The following is a 20,468-nucleotide window of genomic DNA, read 5'->3' as shown; positions in this document are numbered from 1 at the left end:
GCGCATCCCCATCCTTCTCAGATCGGCTCTTCAAATCACTCCAGAAAACTTAGCATTTATAAAAACTGGCAGATTTATTCCATAGGGGCCCATTTTCAAGAAGCTAAAGGTGAAGGTGGGAGAGGGGAGATTTTTCTCCCCTTTTCCTTTCTCCCTCATCTTATTTTCCCCAGGGGGTAAAAATGGCCTGGACCCCAAAACCTACCCAAATAAAAAAAAACACACAAAAAACAAAAACTGAGGTTCCAAAAAGTTACAGCATCTTAATTCCTCATAGAAAAGGTGAAGGAGCCAAAGGGAAGGGAGCTCCCTGGGGTGCGGGGAGGGGGCAGGGAGGTAACCCCAGTCTGGTGGGAATCCCCCCCAAGCCCCCCCATTAAATAGCTGCCCCAATTGGGACAAGCCTGGGGCATAGCATTTAAAAATTCCCCATACCCCATTTTATCAAAACCAAAGAGAAAAAAAATTTCCCTTCCCCCCCAAAAACCTAAATATATATATATATATTTTTCTTCTTAAAAAACAAAAATTCGAAGGCATTAAGCGTTTAAAGTGAATCTAGAACAAGGGAATGTGAGATTCCCTCCTTTCTCCCCCCCTTACTGCGGGGTTAATTGGTACATCCCCAGCGGAGGAACCAGCCCCAAGGAGATGGCGGAGGGAATGACCAAAGAGAGCAAAGAGTGGGGCCTCCCCAGCCAATCAGCAGCCAGTATGGGTGTGGGCCCGTTGCCAAGGAAGCCACACCCCCTTGGAATTTTCCAAGTAGGATGGGGAGCAGGGAGGACGCATTCCTGTGTGGTCTTCAGCCAATTCCAAGTCAAGTTGAGGCAGGGAAAGCAGGGTAACAGGCGGGGTGTGCCGAAAGGAGATATGGGATCTTCGGGGACCCCGTGGTCAGGGGGAACCCCGCTTCCTCAGCTCCTGGACAAAGGCTGGAAGGAAACAGGGGGCAGAGGTCAGGGGCGGAGCCTCTTCCCCCTTCTCTTCCAAAACTCTCTGCAAGAGATGCCTCCAAAATAGATGTTTAAAATGAAAAAAACCACCTCACCTTCAATGATTTCCTCTTTCACTTTCTGCAGTTCCTTCCTTACCTCTTCCAGCAGCTCCTGGAAATAATGGGGTGTAACGGATCAGGAAGGGTGCCTGGTCTTGCAGAAATGAATCCTCCCTTTCTTAATGACTTAAGGAGCCAGAGGAAGAAAGTTCAAAAACCACCCCTCCCCCCCAACACACAGTGACATCACTCATAAGGCCATAGAGTGACTGGAGAATTCTAGAGGAAAATTCTGGAACCTTGGAGCCAGATGAAAAGTACTGGAGAACATCCAGTACCAGGGTTGGCAAATGCATTCCAGTCTCCTGCCAATTGCAATTGGTAATGGATGGCTGGGGCCAGTGTGCTGGAAAGGACTCGGTCTCCTCAGGAAGGAGTGCAGTGATAGATCAGTAAGGTCTATCCGGGCACTGGAAAAGGGGGCTGTGGTTTCAGTGTCATCCCGGACCTGACTGAATTGCTCCATCTCTCAGATTGGAAAACTGAGGTTGCAGAGGCTTTTACCATAGAATCACAGGGCAGGGCGGCGTTGGACCCAGATCTCCAGTCTTCCTGTGGCCCCTTTCTAGCCCCCAAATCTCACCCCTGGCCCCCACCCTACCCGAGCTACCTGTTTCACTCTCTCCAGGTCCGACTCATCACTGGAGCTGGGCGTAGAGGGGTGGGCCTCGGAAGTGGTTACGGAAGAAGAGGACTTCATCCTAGACGAGTCGGGGTGGTGTGGAATAGAAGTGAGGTTAGAGGGTCTGCCTCCCCTGCTTCTCCCGTTCCAAGGGTCACATGGTGTTCTTTCCTACAAATTTGGCAAATCCAAGTGTTTAGGGGGGAATGGGGCCCCAGCATTGATGGCCCACCTTGGCAAGGTTGTGCTGTTCTTCTCCCAGGGTCTCCGCACAGATTCTGGGGGATACACAATGAATCAGGAAGATCAGGGACAAGGAATGTCCTGCCTCAATCTCCACCCCCTAGCCTCATCAGGCCCTGCTCAAAGAACCATCTCCTTAGCACTGTTGGCAGAGACATCCCCCACTGCGGGGCGGGAGGGGGCGGAGGGGGGTTCCAGGTAAGAACAGGGCATCCTGACACATGATTCCTGCGGCCATACCCGCTCACTCACCACTCTGGACTGGGACTCTGGCCTCTGGCTCCTCCTGCTGGTGGGAAATAAAACTGTCGTGAGCCTGACACTCCTTTTCCTCCTCCAGCTGCAAACCCCGCCCATTCCTAGCACCCGCCTCCCCCCACCCCTCCCCAGTATCCTTCCCGGACTGGTGTAGCCTAAAGCGCACGGAGCAGGAAGAGCCCCTAACTCACATTGGCAGATTCATCCTTGGGGGGTTTCTCCCCAACTTGTGTGGCTTTCCTTCTGCAGGAGGGACAGGCAGAAACAGTTGGCTTCAGCCCTCCCTCAGCCCCTGGGTAATTCTTACCAGAGTTCTAGAAAGGAGGATTCTAAGGTGTAGAGTTCCAGAATTCTCGAAGGCTAAGACAACTTGAGTTTTAGAAGGCAAAGAGCGCTGTTCTCCAACTGGGGTGCGGGCCTTACACTTCTCCCCTGGGAATCACAAACTGCTAAGGGAAGGAGGGCTCTAGGACTTTTGCTGCTGGGATCCTGGGAATCTGAGTTTCCAGGATTCCGAGGCATGATCTCCTAAGGGGAGATCTCCTGAGGTCTTAGAATTCTGGGCTTCAGAACATTCTAGAGGCTGCCTGGGTAGTTGCAAACCTCAGGCATCTCAGGAGAATGGAATCTCCAGCATGAGGTCCCAAAGCTGGCTAGTGGAGGGGGAACTTTGACCCAAAGAAACCAACACATTGGGAATCTAAGCCCTGCTGGACTGGAATCTCCAGGTGCTGACTGGGGGTCTCAGGGATTTCTTCCAGAGCTTTCCAGGGCACTGCCTGCCCCAGGCTCAGGCTCACCTCCGGGCCAGCATGGCGTTCATCTCTTCCATCAGCCCCCCACCCGTGCTTCTGCTGCTCTCTGGTTTGGGGGCTGAGGGGCCCCCCGAGGCCTCCTCCTGCTGGAGAAATTACAAAGAGGAGGGGGTTTTATAGGTGGGCATCCTGGCCGCCCCCACCAGCCCTCCTGTAACACACACATACACACACACACACACACACACACCCCGGCCACGCAACTCTGGCCTCATTCCATTATTCCCTCAGGGGCCCCCCTCACCTTGCTGACTTTCCTGAGTTTGGCTCCGGCAATGGCTGCCGCAAGGCCGGGGGCCCCCGTTCCGCCACCACTGGGGCCTTGTGCTGTGGGGAGAGGGGGCGCAGGGGGTGGGCCTCCCCCTGCTCCATGCCCTGCGGCCGACACCCCTGAGGAGGACACCCCAGGAGGTGGGGGGGGACCCGGAGGAGGGGGAGGTCCTGGAGGGGGGGGTGGTCCCCCAGCTGGAGGAGCAGGTGGGCCTCCTGAAAGAAACACAGAAAAAGAGGGTGCTTAGAAGCCTCACTCTTTGCTGTCCATGCTGGCCCACCCCCTCCTCTGGGGAGCCCCGCCTCCAAGTCCCCCCCAAGGCCACAGAGCGCTCACCTGCATTGGAGACCCGGCGCTCCAGGTGCTCTGGCGGCTGCCTGAGAAGAGACGATAGAGCTGCGGTCACACGGGGTCCTGGCGACGGCCAGCCACCTCGGGGCTTCTCTCTCAGGTCTCCAGGGAGGCTGACTGCCGGTCCCCACCCACCCCCTCCCGCCCCAGGGGCCAGGAAAGAGGTGGGGGGAAGGGCAGGGACAGGGAGACCGACATGTGAGCCTTCTAGTCATCAAACTGCTAAGAACGTTTGGATTACAAAATGCTCAAGAGCTTTTAAACAATCAACTTCTGGACTCTGGGAACAGGGGGACCAGGACTTGACGGGTCAGGAGGCCCTGCAACTCTGGGTGTGGGAACTTCTCGAACTCTCTAGGAGGTGGGGGTTTTCTGAAAGCCCTTCATTCCTAGCCCCCTGGGAATAGGAACATTCTGGAAACAAAGCTGGAGAGTTCTGGGCTCTGGGAGACAGGGGTTCTGGAACATGCTAGAACTCTGGCGTTCCCCACCCAGGAGCTGGCCCCACCTTTTCTGTTCCGCTTCCTCTGGGGCAGGACCGTTCTGGACAGACCAGGTGGAAGGTGCCGCTGGTGGTGGTGGGGGCGGAGGCCCCCCTCCTGGAAGGTGAGAGTAGAAAAGGGTGGTGAGTCAACCCCGGAAGCCTGCCCCACCCGGCGCACTCTCCCCCAGCGATCCCAGGAATCCTGCCTGGAGGCGCTGGCTTCACCTTCCTCCAGGACCCTGACCCTCGGGCTCAGGTGTGGGATGAAGTCCCCACCAGCCTCCCTGGACAGAGCTGATAGGAGCCGGGTGCTGTCATGATGCCCACAGGGCCACCCCCCGCCCCGTGCGTTGCAGACTGGAATGTGCATGGGCAAGGCCAATGTAGGCGGATTCTGGCGTCTGGGTTTTTAACCACCACAAATGCAGAGGCTCAGGCCCCACCCCAGCCCATCGGAACTGGCACCCACATCTACCTACATGCCCGGGGGGTGGGTCTCCACGTCCACGTTTCATACCCATCAGTGGTCTTTCTTAATAGCGATGCCAGAAAACTGATGTCATGTCACTACAATAGTCACCTAGTGAAAGGGCACAGGGAGCCTTCTGGGGCCTGGAAGTACCTGTCTTGATCTGGGAGGTGGTCACCTGGGAGTCATGTGTTTTACACGTGGGTGCACGCAGGGCACACAGGAGCCTATGCAAAATCCGCACCGTAAATCTCCGAGGTAGCGGTGAATTAGCAGTTAATTAGAATGGGACTGCTTTGGGGCACCTGCGTGGCTCAGTCGGTTGAGTTGGGCTCAGGTCATGATCTCAGGGATCATGGGTTCAAGCACCGCATCAGGCTCTGTGTGGACAGCTCGGAGCCTGGCGCCTGCTTCGGATCCTGTGTCTCCCTCTCTCTGCCCCTCCCTGGCTTGTGCGCACGAGCTCGCGCTCTCTCTCTCTCTCTCTCTCCCAACAATAAATAAATAAACATTTTTTTAAAAATGGGCTAATTTGAGAGCGGTAAGTTGGCGGGGCTCAGCGGTCCCCTCTGCCTCGAACCTTCCAGTGCTTCTAGGGCGGTGGCCATGCCCGCGGCGAACTGTGCGGCGTCCTCCTTGCTCCCGAAGTTGAGGCCCCAGACCTGGCGGGCGTCGCGCCACTGGTGGAAGCTGGGGGTGGCCTGGTTATACTTGATGCCCCGGACGATGGCACAGTTGATGACCACCTTAGCAGGAGGGGAGAGGCGGGTGAGGATGACGGGGACAGTGGTGGGGGGCGGGGCCCGCACAGAAGAGAGGAAGGCAGGCAGAGGCCTCACCTGCTGGTCTGGCTGCATCTTCCAGCCAACGACCCGGAAGGAGTTGGCTGTGGGGTTGTGGTAGATCTGGACGCGGCTGAAGCCCTGGGGACCCGTGCCGGCAGGCAGCCATCGCTTGTTGCTGTCATCATAAAGCATCACAGTGGCCCAGCTGGAGCAGATCACCGTCTCACTGTGGGGCGGGGGGAAGGGAGAAGGGCAGGTTAGCCGAGAGCACGGCCCCCACCCTCCAGGGCTGGTCACCTCCATCTGGGTCTCCCAGGGAGATCTGGAGACTCACGACATCGTGTGAGGGGGAGAGGCCACGGGGAAGAGGGTCGGAGACAGGCCTGTGGGGAGATGAAGGCAGAGATTAAGAGAGAGAAGCAGATAGGTAGGACAGAGACAGACAAAATGGAAGGGAGACAAAGAGGCAGACCCAGGAATGTGAGGGAGAGGAAGAGTCAGACAGACGGCAAGAGACAAACATACAGACTACAGACGGGCATGGGGAGAGGGGTGAGAGAGGGAGAGACGGAGACAGCCAGCCAGGGGGAGGGTACAAACGGAAAGGCAGGGGCTGGAGAAAGAGACAGACAAGCACTGAGGGAGTGAGACAGAGAGACAGGCAGATGGAGGAAGGTAGAGAGGCAGAGATGGATGGACAGAGATGCAGGGGAGCAGGTAAGAGTTGGACACGGGGGCTCAGGAGAAGCAGGACAGCAGGGACCCCGCAGGAGCTCCGTGTCACCCTGGGGACCAGCCCCTGCCCAGTGCTTTCAGACTTGGTTTCCCCATCTTTGCCAGGGTGCTTGACCACACACAGCCCCCACTCCCCTGCTCAGGTCAGGGGAGGGAGCCGAGGCTCAGGGTGGGGAAGGGTGAGGTCCGCAGTAAGCAGAGCATGGACTCACCCTGCTCTGTCAGGCCTGTGTCTTGGGCAATGATCCAGACAGCCCTGGCCCCACCCTCTAGGGCAGTAGACTGTCCAGTCCAGGGACAGTGCCAGCCCAAGGCCAGGCTTGGGGTGCTCAGAAGGAGCACCTGCTCTGGCCTTGAGGTTAAGGGAGGACTTCCTGGAGGAAGTGACATCTGACTCAGCCTTGGCAGGGAGGGGTCAGGAAACTGGTTCAGAGTTCAGGATCTGATACATCCAGAGACCTGGGTTCAAATCCTGCCTGAGACACGTCCTCCATATGACTCAGGCCCATGGCCCCTCACCCAGGTAACTCATCTTCCTCGCCTGCAAACTGGGGAAATGACAGTCCCCACCTCCCGGAGCAGTGGGAGGAGTAAACGAGTCTGGGCACAGACAGCCCTTGGCACAGTGCCTGGCACGTACTGAGTGCTTAGTAACTGTCAGCATCCCTTCCATGGCACCCTGAACAGACACCACGGGGACTCAGACAGCCACACCTCTCTCTGGAGCCCCCATCAATCCTTCTGGAGAGGTTGCGTGCCCCCTCCCCCAGTGAGGGAACTCCGACTCCCAGACAGGAAGTGACTTGCCCAAGGTCACACACAGACCAGAGGGAAGCGCCAGTCCCCACCCCACCCCACCCCCATCCGACTTTTTCCTGAAAAGAGGAAGTTGGTGGTCAGAGGTTTCCGGGGAGATAAATTATACTTGGCAATGGCTGTGTCTCTGCCAGGGCTGGGGGCTGGGGCGTGACGCTGACATTGTAAACGTCAGGGCAGGGAAAGCCCCTCCGCAGACCCAGGTCCCAGTTCCTAGGCCAGGGAGCTAAGCCCCCCCTCTCCGTTCCTCCCCACCAAGTACAGACTCCCTCTCCTCAGGCACCGAAGCTGGTCAGGCACCCTGAGCCCTTTCCGAAGAGACACCCATTGTCTGCTCGCTGCAGTCCTTCAAGATGGGCACTATTTCGTCTTCATGTTGCAAGTGAGGGCTGGCAATCGAGGCCCAGAGAGGTGGGGTGACTGGCCCGTGATCACACAGCTGGTAAGCAGCTGAGCGAGGGCGTGAACCCAGGCCACCTGGCTCTCAGGTCCACAGTCCTAACCGCTGGGGAGACTGCATGGGCCCTCCCCACACATCAGGTGCTGCTACCAGACAAGCACAGCCTCGGGGACCGTTTCTGGCGCCCGCTGCCCCTGGCAGAGCAGGGCGAGGGCCTCACCCACACCTGCCACCCACACCCAGGGCAGACTCTGGCCAGGCGCCCGGGGCTATGGTTGCTACTCCACCCTGCCTGCACTTTGCTCTCCCCAGCAGCCGTGCCCTGCTGCGTGTCTGGCCTGGCTGGAGACCCGAGGGGCTGCTGAGTGACCCCCCACACTGGCCCGGCCCCTCTCCAGGCCACAGCGTCCCCGAAAGAGTAGAAGGATCTTATTGAAACACGAGTCAGATGGCGTCCCTTCTCTTCTCGGAAGCTCCCGGAGCTCCCGCAGAATAAAAGCCGCCCTCTGTCTGTGGCCTGTGTGATGTCTGATCACATCCCTTCCCTCGCTCGCTGTTCCAGCCCTAGGGCCCTCCTTCAACACTGCAGACACTTCCTGCTCAGGCCCCTGTACTTCTTCCTCATCCCGTGTTCTCACCCCCTTCAGGTCTCTGCTTAGACAACCCCTCTTCTGAGAAGGCCTCCGGGACTACCCTATCTGGAAAAACTCCTCCCTCTCAGCCCACGGTCCCTATTTCACAGCCGGGGTCCTGCGTGACAGATGACCAAACTGTCAGGACGGAAATTCTGTTCACCGCTGTGTCTCCCAACCTAGATGGGTTACCTAGCACACAACGGGCACTCAGAAGCTGCCAGACTCACCAAGTAGTTGTTCATCATTAAAGGGAAAATGGTTAACAAAGGTGCCCACAGATACAGGGGGGGTCCCGTGTCCCCGACACTGCTGTAGGTGCCGAGCCCCAGTCTGCCCACTGAACCTTGCCATGACCTCATGACATGGGTTCTGGTGCATTACCCGTTTTACAGATGAGGCACTGTGGGCACAGAGGGGTGAAGACCCTTGTCCCCAGGTCATTCAGCAAGTGAGCTGGGGGAGGGGTCTCGTATCTGGACCCTAGGCTACCCAAGTTCTTAGCCTCATTTAAAGAAGAGGGCTTTGGCTGAGTTTTTTAAAGAGGCAAGGTATAAAGTGGTGTGTATCAGAGGTTTCAAAAACGGGAGAGGATGGGGCGCTTGGGGGGCTCAGTCGGTTGAACATCCAACTTCTGCTCAGGTCATGATCTCATGGTTTGTGGGTTTGAGCCCCGCGTCGGGCTCCGTGCTGACAGCTCAGAGCCTGGAGCCTGTTTCAGATTCTGTGTGTGTGTGTCTCTCTCTCTGTTCGCACTTTGTCTCTCAAAAATAAATAAATGTTATAAAAAAAAAAACAGGTGAGAGGATATAACTCCTCAGCACACAGAGCGGTGAGGTGATATCAGCAGGGCCTCCTCCAAGGAGGAGCCCGCCCCCCCCAGTGGAGGGGGGCCTGAGGAAGGATGGAGGAAATGGACATTGAGGACTGTTTACCCTTTCGAATGGCTTATTTCTTTTTTTCTTTTTCAAACATGGGCTGGTGTCACCAATAAGACGCTACTGCATTACTGATGTTCAAAAAATAAAACTTGTAAACCAGGCAAAAAAAAAAAAAAAAAAAGCTGGAATGGAAAATCCCATAGCCCAGGAAGCAGGCAGTGAGACTGAAACGGGGTCCACCTGATTCCCCCGGTCTCCCAGGGTCTCGCACCCCGGATTTGACACGAGACAGCCAATTTAATTCCCAGCCAGCCCAGGACCCATGCCTTCCCAGAAGTCCCTACATTCTGGAAAACACTCACACGAGGTGGATGACAAAGGGTTCAAGTCACACGCCCTTGCTATGTGGCTTCACCTCTGTGAGTTGCAGTTTCCAGCTCCTGGAAACCAGGCTGTTAAGGATTCAAAGAGATAAGAAGAGCCCTAACCTGGGACTTGGGACTGATTCTGCGCAAGGCAGCTGAGGGTCAAAACAGGAGGAAGAGGGTTCTCCATCACTGAGGGTAATCTCGCACAGTCACTCGGGTTCCCTCAAGCCTTTCAAATCAGAGGTTTGGCCCTTCCCTCCTCCCATCCCCGCCTCAAGATCTACCCCACAGTCTCCTTAAACCATAAAACTTGCAATCCAGCCTCCCCCTAGACCCCCAGGCGCATACCACCTTTCCAAACTACAAATCTTGGAAGCCTAGGATCTTTGGGTTTGTCTGGGTTCCCTCTAGCCCCTCCTCCCCATCAGCCTCAGTTTCTCATAAATGAATGGGAAGGTAAAGGGTTCTTTTTGCTTCTCTGCATTATCTTAAGTGTTCCCACAGTGAAATCATGTTGCTTGTGTTTCTTTAAAGAGTATTAAACGTTTTATTTTCCTTTTTCTGTAAAAAGCATCATAGTCCAGAGACAGCCCTGGGTTCAATACAGAGTTGCCTACTTCCACAGACTTTCATAAGCGATTTACTTAAATTCTCTGGGCCTCGGTTTTCCCTTGGAGGAGGGGGTGGGCAATCATGACCGGCGCGGAGTAGATGTCTGCACAATGATCTCTTATTATTTTAAAAAATGCTAATGGTAATAATAATTATGGTTACTGGAAGAAAGAAATGGACCCAAATACTTGAGTTCCTTCTGCCCTGAGATTCTCAGACCTCTGCCCCCTTTCTTCGCCTTCCTAGAATTCCAGCTGAGTCTCGGACACAGCAGACACTCAACAAATATTTGTCAAACTGGGAGAAAAAGAACTATATCTTGTAATTTTCCATTTTAACATCCTCTTTTCCAACTGCCCCCAAGACTCCCCGGCCAAAACAGACAAATCAGAAGATCTCAGTCCCCTCGCTTCTGTCAACACTGCCTATGAATTTCGATGGATCTCAGGCCAGGACTTTGTCTCTATGAGCCTCAGTTTCCCCAGCTGCCCTCGGACAGAGGCATGGGTCTTTTTGAGTGTTAGCAGTTCTGGGGGAGGGGGCAGAGCCCAGGAAGCTGGGTGTGGCCATCAGTGGGGAAGACCCCCCCCCCTCCGGAGGTGGGACACCCTTCAGTCCAACTTCTGCTTCCCCCCCCCAGGAGGTGGGAGGTTTGGCTGCATCCAACAGTGGGGGTGGGGGGGCTGTGGGAGGGCCAAGGCCTCAGGGACTGGGGGAGGGGGGTGGGCGGCCGGCCCAGACTTGGCTCCTGCCCTTTTACGGTCTCACAGTGAGTGAGGCAGCACTAACTCGGACATCCGCCATCAGCCTTCCACGGGCCTGGGACCGGAAACGCGAGGGGGGGCAAGGGGCGGGGCTGCGGGGCAGTGGGAGAGGAGAGTCCCCCGGGAAGAGGGTGAGGGAAGAGAGCCTGGCTCTCCAAAGAAGCCCCCTCTCCAGGGCAGACCTTACTAAGAGGTTGCTACAGTGGGGGTAGGCAGGAGAACTTGAGGGTGTCTGTGGGTTTCCCCTTGCTCCAAATTTTCCTACAAGCACTTTCACATGCAGAGGGGACTCTCTAACGGTCATAAAAAGGAATGCCACTCTTGATGTCAGAGGGCAGGGGCATGGGGAATGTCGGGGAAGTGGGAGGATGTGGGCACCAGGGGGTTAATCCCCAATGGTCCCAGGGGCCTCCCCCACCAAGCTGGGGGCTTTGGGGGCAGGAAGTCCCCGAGAGAGTGGAGGAAGGGAGATAGTATTGTCAGGCTCAGGCCCCAAGGGAGAGATTATGGGGGCCAGGGGGAGGGGAGAATGGGGGAAGGGCTACTCCGGTCCCCCAGCCCACACCCGCTCCGCCCTCAGGTGAGCCCAGGAGTTGTCAGGGAGGCCCAGGTAAGGCAAAACCCGCAGATCCTTTGCCCCCCACCCCCACCCCCAGGATTAAATTCCTGGGAAGATAGCTGGAACTGTCTTGGAAGCCTGAGTCCCAGGGGGAGAGGGCTATGACCTTGAAGCTTTACAGCGTCCCCCCTCCAAGCCGACAGCTCTGGATGGCCAGGAAGGGGGGCGGCGGTGAGAGCAGGGGGAGGCGCGTGGTGGGGAAAGCAGCCGGCCTACTGCGCTCCTTGCCCGCCCCCCCACACCAGCTGTCTCGACAGGTGAGTCAGGAAGACAAAGGCCCCTCTTCCCCCAGCTGCCGCGCCCCCTCCCTCCCCAGGACCGCGCAGGTGGGGGCGACGGGCCGCCCTTCTGGCCCCGGGCCGGGGAGCCGCCCTCCGCGCTGAGCGCTGGGCGCTCGGCTCGGTCCTAGGCGCTGCTAGTTTCAAGCTGAATGGGGGTGGAGAACGGCGAGGGTGGGGAGTCCCAACCAGACCCCTCGAGGCTGCGCCTGGGTCTGTGGATTCGTCCGCACCAACCTCCCCAGGAGGATGAGAGCCCCCCAAATTTGGAGGGTAAAGTACCCCCCAAGTTAAGCAAGGTCCCACTTGGGAAGGCTTTTGCTAGAGCCACGTAACGAGAAACCCCTCCTCAAACCAAAGTCTACGCCTCAATCTCTCTTCCAGGTCCCAGGGACCCCCAAAGCTGTCCCCCCCCCATCCCTCCTGGAGCCCGAGTTGAGATCGTGGGGTGGTCTGCCTAAATCCTGGCCTCCATGCATGGAGTATCTGCCAACTTGGAGATTCTCTGAAAAAGTGAAGAAATTCGGGAGTCCTCGGAGCGCCCCCAAATCTGAGGGCTCCCAGGAGAACCTCACCGGCACCACCCCGAGCCTTAGGAGTCATGGCGAAGTGGTCAGTATTTGGAACTCGTCCAAGGGGGCTTGGCCTCAAATCCGAGGCCCCCAGTGCCCTGTCCCCAAATTCCAGCCCGGAGCAAGCTGGGGGAGGGGGACAAAGGCGGGGCGAGGAGCCCGCGCGGAGCGCGGAAGGGTTTGGAGGCAGTTCGAGGCTCACCTCATGGCTGCTCAGCGGGCGGGCGGCGCACCCACGGGTGGGTGCTCCCGGGGCGCCCCTGGCTCAAGGTTCAGGGGTTCAGGGCTGGTTCCAGATTCTGCTCAGTCTCCCCCAGGGTCCCGCCCCATAGAGTCCGGCTTCCTGGGGGGAACGTGGACGGGGCCGGGGCGGGTCCTCAGGCGCCTCCTCCCTCTGGAGGTTTGGTCGGGGGGTCCCTGCGGCAGAAAGGGGGTGCGGCGTCCCGTTCCCGGCGCGCCCCGTCGGCCGGCGGCGGGTACAATGTTACTCTTACTACTGTACTTCTCTTCGCTACATTTCGTTCCAAAATTCCACTCCCCGCACCCACAATGCCCTGCGCCTTAAAGGGGCCGCGGGCACCTCAAGGCAGTTGGTGGGGGGTGGTGGTGAAGGGCGCTTAAAAGGGCAACGCGGAACCCTAGACTTCCGCTGTTTACCTCTTCCCCAACGTTATTGCATAGGAATGCATGCCGAGAGTCGCCCCCAAATCAGGGGGGTAAGTTTGGTGGAGGGTAAGGGTTCCTTCCTGGATCCCTCGTTCTCTCCCACGATGGAAATTCCTAGGAGGATCTTAATGGGGACACAATTTCTTCTCACCCTCCCCTTCGACTTCTCCATTTCTTCACGTTCTGCTTAATTTGGGGTGGGGGGGAGCGAAGAGGATCCTCTGGTTAAATAGATTCTCTCAAATTTTTCTCCCTTAAAGGCTACCTTCAGACCTCCAACGTCCCCCCTCCTCTGCCAATTTATGAAGAGTTACTGAGGGGTGAACCCCTTCCCCAGCACTGGCGGGGGATGGGCGTGGAGGGCCCCATCCCTCTCACCGCCCCCCCCCCCCGCCCGCCCCAGGTAGGTGAGGAGGAAGTGGGCTGAGGGGGCGCGGCCGGCCGCTGACTCACAGCAGCGGGGTGGGGGTGGGGGGGTGCGGCGCTGGACCTGGGTGGGGATAGGACTCCTGGTTCCTGTGTGGATAAAGCCCCTGGCCCCCTCCCCACGCACGCCCCGCCGTGACTCAGTTTCGCCCGCAGAGGATGCCGGGATCAGCCAGCAATCGGAGGGCGCGGAGGCAGGGGCACCCACCCTAGTGCTAGCTCCTGGGAACCCCCTCCCCCACGCGCCGGCTTGGGGCTCAGCCCCTACACCCTCCTAGGCTGGCTTCCGCAGCAGGTCCCGCAGGCCCCGCCCCGCGTGACGCCACTGGTGGCCACGCCCCTCCGGGAGAGCGCCACCTGGCCCGAATAAGGTGCCTTAGGCGCGGACTGGATGCCTGGAAGTCATCAGTTCAACGGTTACAAATGGGTAAACTGAGGCCTGGAAGTAAGGAATAAACCTGGTCCATCGCTCTCTTGCCTGAGCCCTCAGAACCACAGTGGTGTTTGGGTGCTAGGTGTGAGTGTAAACCCAACAATTCTCAGGGCCCAGCTAACTAGGTGAGGGAATCTACTTTCCCAGCCTTTATGCTAGCCTGGTCCTCTACCTGGATGCTGTTCGGAACTCCTTCACCTCCTCCTCTAAGCCATGCTCTGACATTAACGTCTTCTCTGAAGAACTGAGTAATATCCTCCCTTCTCTCCCCCACTCTGAGATCTTGAGCCCTGATCTACCTAGCTTATCATTATTTCCTAAGCTGTGATTTCTTTGGGGGCAGAGGTAGACTTGATCCATTTCTGCCTCACTCCATCCAGCCAGGCCCGGAACAGCAGCTCAACACACATTTATCCAACAGAATGGGAACCCTAGTTCTGTGTGACCTTGGGCAAATGTTTTCTCCTACTGAGTCTCAGCTTTCCCATCTGTGAAATGGGAGGGGTGGCACCTCTTTCTGGGTGCCACCTGCAAACTTTTCTATAAAGCTCCCAATAGTAACTATTTCCGGCATATCAGACATAAGGTCTTTTTCAGGTATTCCCTTCCCTCCTCATCTTTTTAAAAATGTAAAAACCATTCTCAGCTCGAGTGCTGTGCAAAATAGATTGCAGGACCCCTGCCCTAGGGAAACTTGCATATATACACAAGAAACCTGATTAAGGATCTTTGTGGCAGCAATGATGTGAGAGCAAGAAACCGGAAATAGCTTAAAGGTCCATCAAGAGGAGGATGGATAGCAAAACCATTCTATATCCCCTTCTCTGCAGTGCTGGGCAGCGGGAAAAAGAATGAGGTGTGTCAATGGCATGAAAGAAGTCTCCAAAAGATTATTGAGGGGAAAAAATAATCACCAAATGATACATACAGTATTTTTTAAAAAACCACGGAAACACCAGAGGTATCATATACGTGTATGCACAGTCAGAGTAAAAGATCTGGAAAGACCCACTCCAAAGTCACTGCAGTGGTTACCAATAGGATAAAGAATGGGAACTTGCTGGTTATAGACATAGCATGCTTCATCTCGAAAATGCCAGGTTCCATCCTGCCTCCAGGCTTTTGCACTGGCTAGTCCTTCTGTCTTGGAACACTATTCCCTGGGATATTTGGATGGCTGGCCCGCCCCCTGTCATGTCTCCGCTCACTTGCCCCCTTCTCAGAGATCATTCCCGGCCCCCCTGTCTAAAAACCCAGGTGGAATATTGAGTGGCTATGGGGTAGGGGAGCGGATGGAGAAAGACTTTTCATTGTATACCATGTATGAATTTTGATCCAAGTGAACTTATTACCCATTCAAAAAAATAAGTAAATAAAAATTTAAAAACCAAAGCGGCCCCCCCAGACCTCTTATCACCTTGCCCTTTTTTATTTTCCTCGAGACACTTATCAGCGTCTGAGATGATCTATCAATTCTCTTGTCCACTGTCTTCCCACACGCTAACTAGGTGGTGGGTCTGTCAGGGGCAGGATCTCAGTGGTTCTGCCTGGTTAATGGCTGTGACCTTGCACACAGCAGGTGCACCCAATCCATATTTGCCAAATGACGAGACAAATAGTGTCTGTTTTTTTTCTACAAGAGAAATTTATTTTGAGTTATATAATTAAAATGTAATCATAAATACTCTCCCCAACATCCACTAAAACATGAAAAATAGAAAGGGAAGGTTATTGAACTGTGTGATCTCTTTCTTGCTTGCTTTTTTAAGAGAGGGAATGCGTGCAAGTGGGAGAGGGGAAGAGGGAGAGAGAGAGAGAGAGAGAAAGAGAGACTTCCAAGCAGGCTCTGGGCTGTTAGCATGGAGCCCAATGCAGGGCTGGAGCCCACGAACTGCAAGAATCTGACCTGAACTGAAATCAGAAGTCGGATGCTTAACCAACTGAGCCACCCAGGTGCCCTGAACTGTGTGATCACATAAGGATCCATTCCACTTGAAATATTTCAAAAATATTGGATTTGTTTTTGTTTGTTTGTTTGTTTGTTCAGATAATGAGTGGAATTTCCCCCTTCTCATGAGACTTTCTGCAAGAGGGAAGTAAGAGAAGGGGAAATAAGCATTCTGGGGTTCCTCCATCGGTTTGTCTTCCTTCCGCTGATCTGTGTAGCTGGGGAAGGGGACTTTTCTTCCTTAGTGACTTTGAGGCCCCACCTGGCAGAGGGTCCCCCAGAGGGTAATGGCTGTCAGGCCTCCAAGTCCAAGGAAGAGTTTGAATGGGTGCCAGTGGGCTTTCTGGCCCCACTTGGGCCCTTCTGTCACACAAAAGGTGGGAAATGGCCAACAGGAACCTTTTCTCGGGTTCTGTGTCTGCACCCCTGTAATCTGGAAACAGTGCTCCTGGTTTCCTTTGCGAGACTGCCATTCCCCATCTCAGTCCATCGGGTTTGGGTGGAGTGGCCCTCAGCCTGACGCACCAGGGGTGGGCATGTGACCCCAGCCTGGCCAATCAGAGACACAGTGACTGGTCAGCCATGTGGTCCAGGGTGGCCAGTGAGAGCCAGCTGTGGACACAGTGCCTCAGCTGCTGGGAACCTGGGGTCCTCCCTACACCGGGGAAGTTGGGCTCCTGGGCCAGGAGGCTAGTGCTGGAAGTGTCTGCTACCTCATGCGGAGACCCTGCCTGGGAATGAAGTCCACACAGAACAAAATAAACTGAGAGATGATGACATCATCTGACAACTGAATGTAGCCATGCCTCGAACTTTTCAATTACTTGACCCATTAAGTTCCCTGCCTTGCATTCCCAAGTGGACTTGGGCTTCTGTCAATTACAACACAAACGGTCTGGACAAATACATCCTCCTAATGCTGGGAAATTATCAACAGTTTCCCCCTCCCCCAAGTGACACTAACCGAACTGCCTTCCCCCTACGCAAAGGACTGCAGGCTTGAGCCCCAGCTCCCTCCTTCCCATTGAGGTGGTGAATTCCACTCTGTGCCTTTGTTTATGTGGCTCCACCTTCCGCCTCTTTGGACAGCTCCAAATTCTTGTAGGGTGCGTGGCTGATTCACCGATTCACTTCTCTCAACCGAGACCCAGACCATCCTTGGAGACGTCCCCGGGGGTCTCTGCAGCACATCCAGGCTTTGGGATTGGTCATAAACATTCCTTAAATTTTTCTGCCTTATTTATGGATGAAGGGGGTCATGCTTGGGGTAATGGATGGCGCTTTACAGAGCAATGCAGGAGACACATTTCTCGGGAAGAGCAACAGTCTTCCCTGCTTCTACATTCCCCCCTGCCCCCCCCCCCGCCTCCATCATGTCTAGGACATTGCTTCAGGGCCAGGAGTGAGAATTTATTAACATATGAGGCGCGTCCCCTGTCTCCTCTGGCCTCAATTTCCCCAACACTAAAGGAGGTAAGGGGGTGGGTTGCGTGTTTCTAAGAGAAACATTCAAGAACAGAAGGTCCTTACCTGCCAGCGCCCTCCTGAGGCCTGGCAGAGCTGAGAATAAGCTTCAGCAATGACAGCGGCCCTGGAGAGCAGAGAGGGACCCTCAGGAGCGTATCTTCCTATCACCCCTCCCCCCATTCCACCTCACCGCACCCCGACTCACTTGCAGTAGAGCCCTCCCCCAGGAGGTAAATCTGGGATGTCCTCTGAGGCCAGAGTCCTGAAAACTGTGTTCAGGCTGGGGGGCTCCCGAGCAGAGGAATACAGCTCTGAGAAGGAGGCAAGGATTATGGGGGTATCCTTGTTTACCGACCACCCCTCCGGCTACGCATTTGGAACCTGCTCACCGGCAACCCTGCGGCCCAGGGCTGCGTCCAGCGCTAGCTCCTTCCTGATTGCCTCCTCGCAAGGCCGGGGGGCCCCGGGGAAGCAGACCAGGATGCAGGTCATGTTATCCAAGCTGCCCTGGAGAAAGTGGAGAAAAGAGAGCCTGGTGGGACACGGTGGAATGCCCCAGCCCGGCTCCGCGTCCTTGGAAGCAGAGCCTCCTGACAATGTCAGCGTTCTAGGGCCCTCCTCCCCAATCTGGTTAGGCCCATTTCTCTCGAGTCTTGCCCAACTACCAGCCTGAACCAAGTCCTCTCACCAAGGACCAATCACCTAGACCACGCCCTCTCACTGTCCTAGCCAACCCCTATCAGAGGGCCACGCCCCTTCCCCAAACCTCTCCTCTGCTGTCCTGCTGGCTCTTCCTTTTGGCACTAATCATATCTCAGGACCACTCCTAAATCCTAAAGCTGCCCCATTCCAAAAGGCCACGCCCTTTCTCGCAAGTCCCTCCCACTTACCTATCCTGCGTATTGAGCTCCCATTTTGACCCTAGGCAGCCCTCAGTCTCCGCCCTCTCCATGTTTTGGCCCTGCCCACTCCGCAGGCCACGCCCGTTAGTAGAGTCCCATCCTCTCGTCTTTAAGGAATTCTCTCAAAACCCCTCATCCCTAGATCCTTTAACTTCTTCCCCTCAGTGATTCCAAGCCCCGCCCCAGGACCTTGCAGAGACACGTGTCCAAGAGCTGCGCGCAGAGAAATTCCGGGGCCAGGCCCAAGCAGAGGCGCGATGCCACCAGTCCCGCCAGGGCAGCGCCAGACATCGCGTCCCACACCGTCAGAGGCCAATAGCACGAACTCGTCCTCAGCCTGGCGAGCCAGGGCGGTCACCTCAGGCTCCGCGGAAACGAGCTGCAGCTCAGGGGGCCTTCCCGGAGCCTCCTTGTAAGCAAAGTCGCCCAGTGCTCGGGAAACTGCCAGAGAGCCCTCGAGGCGCCGGCGGTGGATGGTGCCTCCCGCATTCTGGATACGCTCGCGTTCCCGGGGTCGGAGGGGCCGATGGTCCTCGGTGCTGAAGGCCAAGGCGCCGGCGCGACTCAGCATAGCTCGGGAGTCACCACAGTGCTCCAGGTACAGAAAACGCGGGGAGACTAGCAACATCAGGGCGGTGGAGCCCCCCGTCTCGCCACGAGGCCAGAGCGCACGCAGGCGTGCGTCTGCGCTAAGGAAGGCTCGGCTCAGCGCCCCGCGCACTCCCTCGGGTTCGCGGGGCGCGGGACCCAGCGCCTCAAGCACGTGTCCAGGCAGGTGGCGCGCGCCGAAGAGGGCAGCTCGAGACCCGCCGTGGCCGTCGAAGACCGCAAAGAAAGCCCAGCCTGGAGGTAGCCCGGGCAGAGCGAGCCAACCGCAATGCGCGTCCTCCATGTGCGCGCGCCAGCCCTGCACAGCGCTCGCCCCAAAGCGCAGTCCCCAAGACGCGGCCGCACCCCCGTGTGGCCGCTGGACGCATCGCGGCGCGTCCAGGAGTGAGAGGCCCATCGTGAGTCCTCCGCCCCTCCTCCTCTTCCTCCTCTGCCTCTTGTTCTTTGCGAGCTGGCCAGAGGAGACACTCCAGCAGGCGGGCAAAGGCCGCCATCCTTCAGCCCTGGGATCAGGAAGCCTTCACCCTGCACCTGTGCGCCCCCCCCCACGCTGCCACTCCATTAATCCCTTCTACTGTGAGATTTTAAACCACCTAAATCTCCTCCTTATGCCCTTGACCTGCACTCGAATTACTAGAAGGGATTGGATTCCTGGGTGTCCTCTCTCCTGCACCTTCAAAGCGATGTTTGGGATCTGGATCATGTAAAATAATAAATTGGCACATACCACGTGCTATCACTATTTTACATCCTTTCCGATTTAGTGAAGAGGAAACTGAGTCAGAAGTAGTAAACAGTGTTGCAGGGAAATGAACTCTAGAATCAATGTTCTCTAGGTTTGGCTGCGGGTCCCCAGCCTTGCTCCCTCTAAGCTCCGCCCACTTCAGTGGCCCCGCCCCCAGTCTTCAAATCTGTAAATCCTTTATTTTTTAGTTCGACCCCTCCAATTTTGGGTCTTGCCCCGGGGCTTCACTTGCTTCTTTTCCAGTTTCTGCCCATCCATTCAAGCACACAGCCTCCTACATCCTAATTTTCCCAGTTCCAGCACCGCGTCTCACTACAGGCTCAGTGCCTACATCCTGGTGACCCAAAGCTGGCCTCCTCTCAGTAGGTTACGCCTACATTCTGGGCCCTGTCGCTAACCTTGCCTGTTGTTATGTATTTTCTCTAGGCCAAGCTTCTGCTTCCAGAGTCTTTGACCCTGCCCAGATACCTGCATAAATCTAAATTAATTTAAGCCCCACTCTTAAAGCTTCTCTCCTTTTCTCAAACTTTGAGCAGTTTCTCTGGCAAACTTCCCCACTCCTTCTTAGGATTTCAGCTCAGACCCTACCTCAGAGGAGTAGACTCTTTATGCCCTCTTCTGAATTTTTATTTTTATGATTATTAAAAAAAATTTTTATTAGTGAGACGGAAAGAAACAGACTATGAATGGAGGGTAGATAGAGAAGGAGATACAGAATCTGAAGCAGGTTCCAGGCTCTGGGCTGTCAGCACAGAGCCAGGTGCAGGGCTAGAACCCACAAACCGTGAAATCATCACCTGAGCCGAAGTTGGATGCTTAACCACTGAGCCACCCTTCAGGAGCCCTCATATCCTCTCCTGAAAACTTCCCCTAGCTCAGCCCCACCCTACTCTGAGATCCATGCCCCCATCCTAGATTCCTTCATCATTTTCCCTCCTGAGCCCCTTCCCCAACCCTATCCTGGCTCCGCCTCTCTTCCGCTAGAGGCCCACCCCCTTCCATATAGGCCCCGCCCTTCAGACCGCCTTCCGCGACTTTTCCACCCCGTAGTAAAACCCTCTAGCTCCGCCCCTTCACAGAGAAGCCATGCACCACCTACCCTAGCCCCTCAGTGTTTACCGGCCCCCCCGCCCTTCCTCAGGTCCCGCCCCCCTCGTCCTCTGGCCCCGCCCCCGGCCCCGCGCTGCAGTGCCTTTCCCACCGCGGCCCCGCCCGCCCCCGCCGAGCGGAGCAGAGGGCG

At 56.2% G+C, this 20,468-nt stretch overlaps 3 protein-coding genes across 8 annotated transcripts; 1 reads left to right on the top strand and 2 right to left on the bottom strand.

Annotated features, from left to right (window-relative positions):
• Positions 1–49: 49 nt before the first annotated feature.
• On the bottom strand, positions 50–12,413 carry VASP (vasodilator stimulated phosphoprotein). 4 transcript variants are annotated; one of them, XM_029924486.1, is made up of 13 exons: positions 12,235–12,413; positions 5,410–5,581; positions 5,151–5,316; positions 4,126–4,216; positions 3,603–3,643; positions 3,240–3,481; positions 2,981–3,081; positions 2,372–2,423; positions 2,175–2,211; positions 1,912–1,957; positions 1,668–1,758; positions 1,052–1,109; positions 50–935 (listed from the first exon to the last, which is right to left on the bottom strand). In XM_029924486.1, exons 1-13 carry the CDS (start codon positions 12,237–12,239, stop codon positions 898–900), a joined length of 1,140 nt encoding a protein of 379 aa, XP_029780346.1. In that variant the 5' UTR covers positions 12,240–12,413; the 3' UTR covers positions 50–897. The 4 variants fall into 4 exon arrangements, with proteins under 4 accessions (XP_029780346.1, XP_029780349.1, XP_029780347.1 ...); XM_029924489.1 differs by having other exon boundaries at positions 2,175–2,208; XM_029924487.1 differs by having other exon boundaries at positions 2,981–3,078.
• On the top strand, positions 10,673–13,041 carry LOC115279969. Of its 3 annotated transcripts, XM_029924493.1 has the most exons (3): positions 10,673–11,173; positions 11,845–12,072; positions 12,959–13,038. In XM_029924493.1, the coding sequence occupies exons 1-3, from the start codon at positions 10,913–10,915 to the stop codon at positions 13,013–13,015; spliced, it is 546 nt and encodes a 181-aa protein (XP_029780353.1). In that variant the 5' UTR covers positions 10,673–10,912; the 3' UTR covers positions 13,016–13,038. The 3 variants fall into 3 exon arrangements, with proteins under 3 accessions (XP_029780353.1, XP_029780351.1, XP_029780352.1); XM_029924491.1 differs by having other exon boundaries at positions 11,845–13,041; XM_029924492.1 differs by having other exon boundaries at positions 10,673–11,439; positions 11,845–13,041.
• A 2,405-nt stretch (positions 13,042–15,446) lies between these two features.
• PPM1N (protein phosphatase, Mg2+/Mn2+ dependent 1N (putative)) lies at positions 15,447–18,977 on the bottom strand. Its single transcript, XM_029925866.1, is given in 7 exon segments — positions 15,447–16,701; positions 17,036–17,096; positions 17,178–17,283; positions 17,362–17,479; positions 18,064–18,175; positions 18,177–18,872; positions 18,874–18,977. Coding segments are annotated over 7 exon segments (1,257 nt in total). The 3' UTR covers positions 15,447–16,641.
• Positions 18,978–20,468: the final 1,491 nt, after the last annotated feature.

The sequence above is a fragment of the Suricata suricatta genome, chromosome 16, assembly GCF_006229205.1.
Source record: "Suricata suricatta isolate VVHF042 chromosome 16, meerkat_22Aug2017_6uvM2_HiC, whole genome shotgun sequence".
NCBI classification, from domain to species: Eukaryota; Metazoa; Chordata; class Mammalia; order Carnivora; family Herpestidae; genus Suricata; species Suricata suricatta.
The sequence above is the reverse complement of the archived record's forward strand: the minus strand, read 5'-3'. Positions and strand labels throughout refer to the sequence as shown.

What these genes read in the sequence shown, in the direction of transcription:
- LOC115279969 (XM_029924491.1), top strand. Translation starts at nt 10,913, where the DNA reads ATGTCGGGGAAGTGGGAGGATGTGGGCACCAGGGGGTTAATCCCCAAT. An exon ending in GAGTTGTCAGGGAGGCCCAG is followed by an intron (nt 11,174 to 11,844) that starts GTAAGGCAAAAC and finishes TCTCTCTTCCAG; the next exon opens with GTCCCAGGGACCCCCAAAGC.
- VASP (XM_029924486.1), bottom strand. An exon ending in AGATGCAGCCAGACCAGCAG is followed by an intron (nt 5,317 to 5,409) that starts GTGAGGCCTCTG and finishes CCTCCTGCTAAG; the next exon opens with GTGGTCATCAACTGTGCCAT. An exon ending in GCGCCGGGTCTCCAATGCAG is followed by an intron (nt 3,482 to 3,602) that starts GTGAGCGCTCTG and finishes TGTTTCTTTCAG; the next exon opens with GAGGCCCACCTGCTCCTCCA.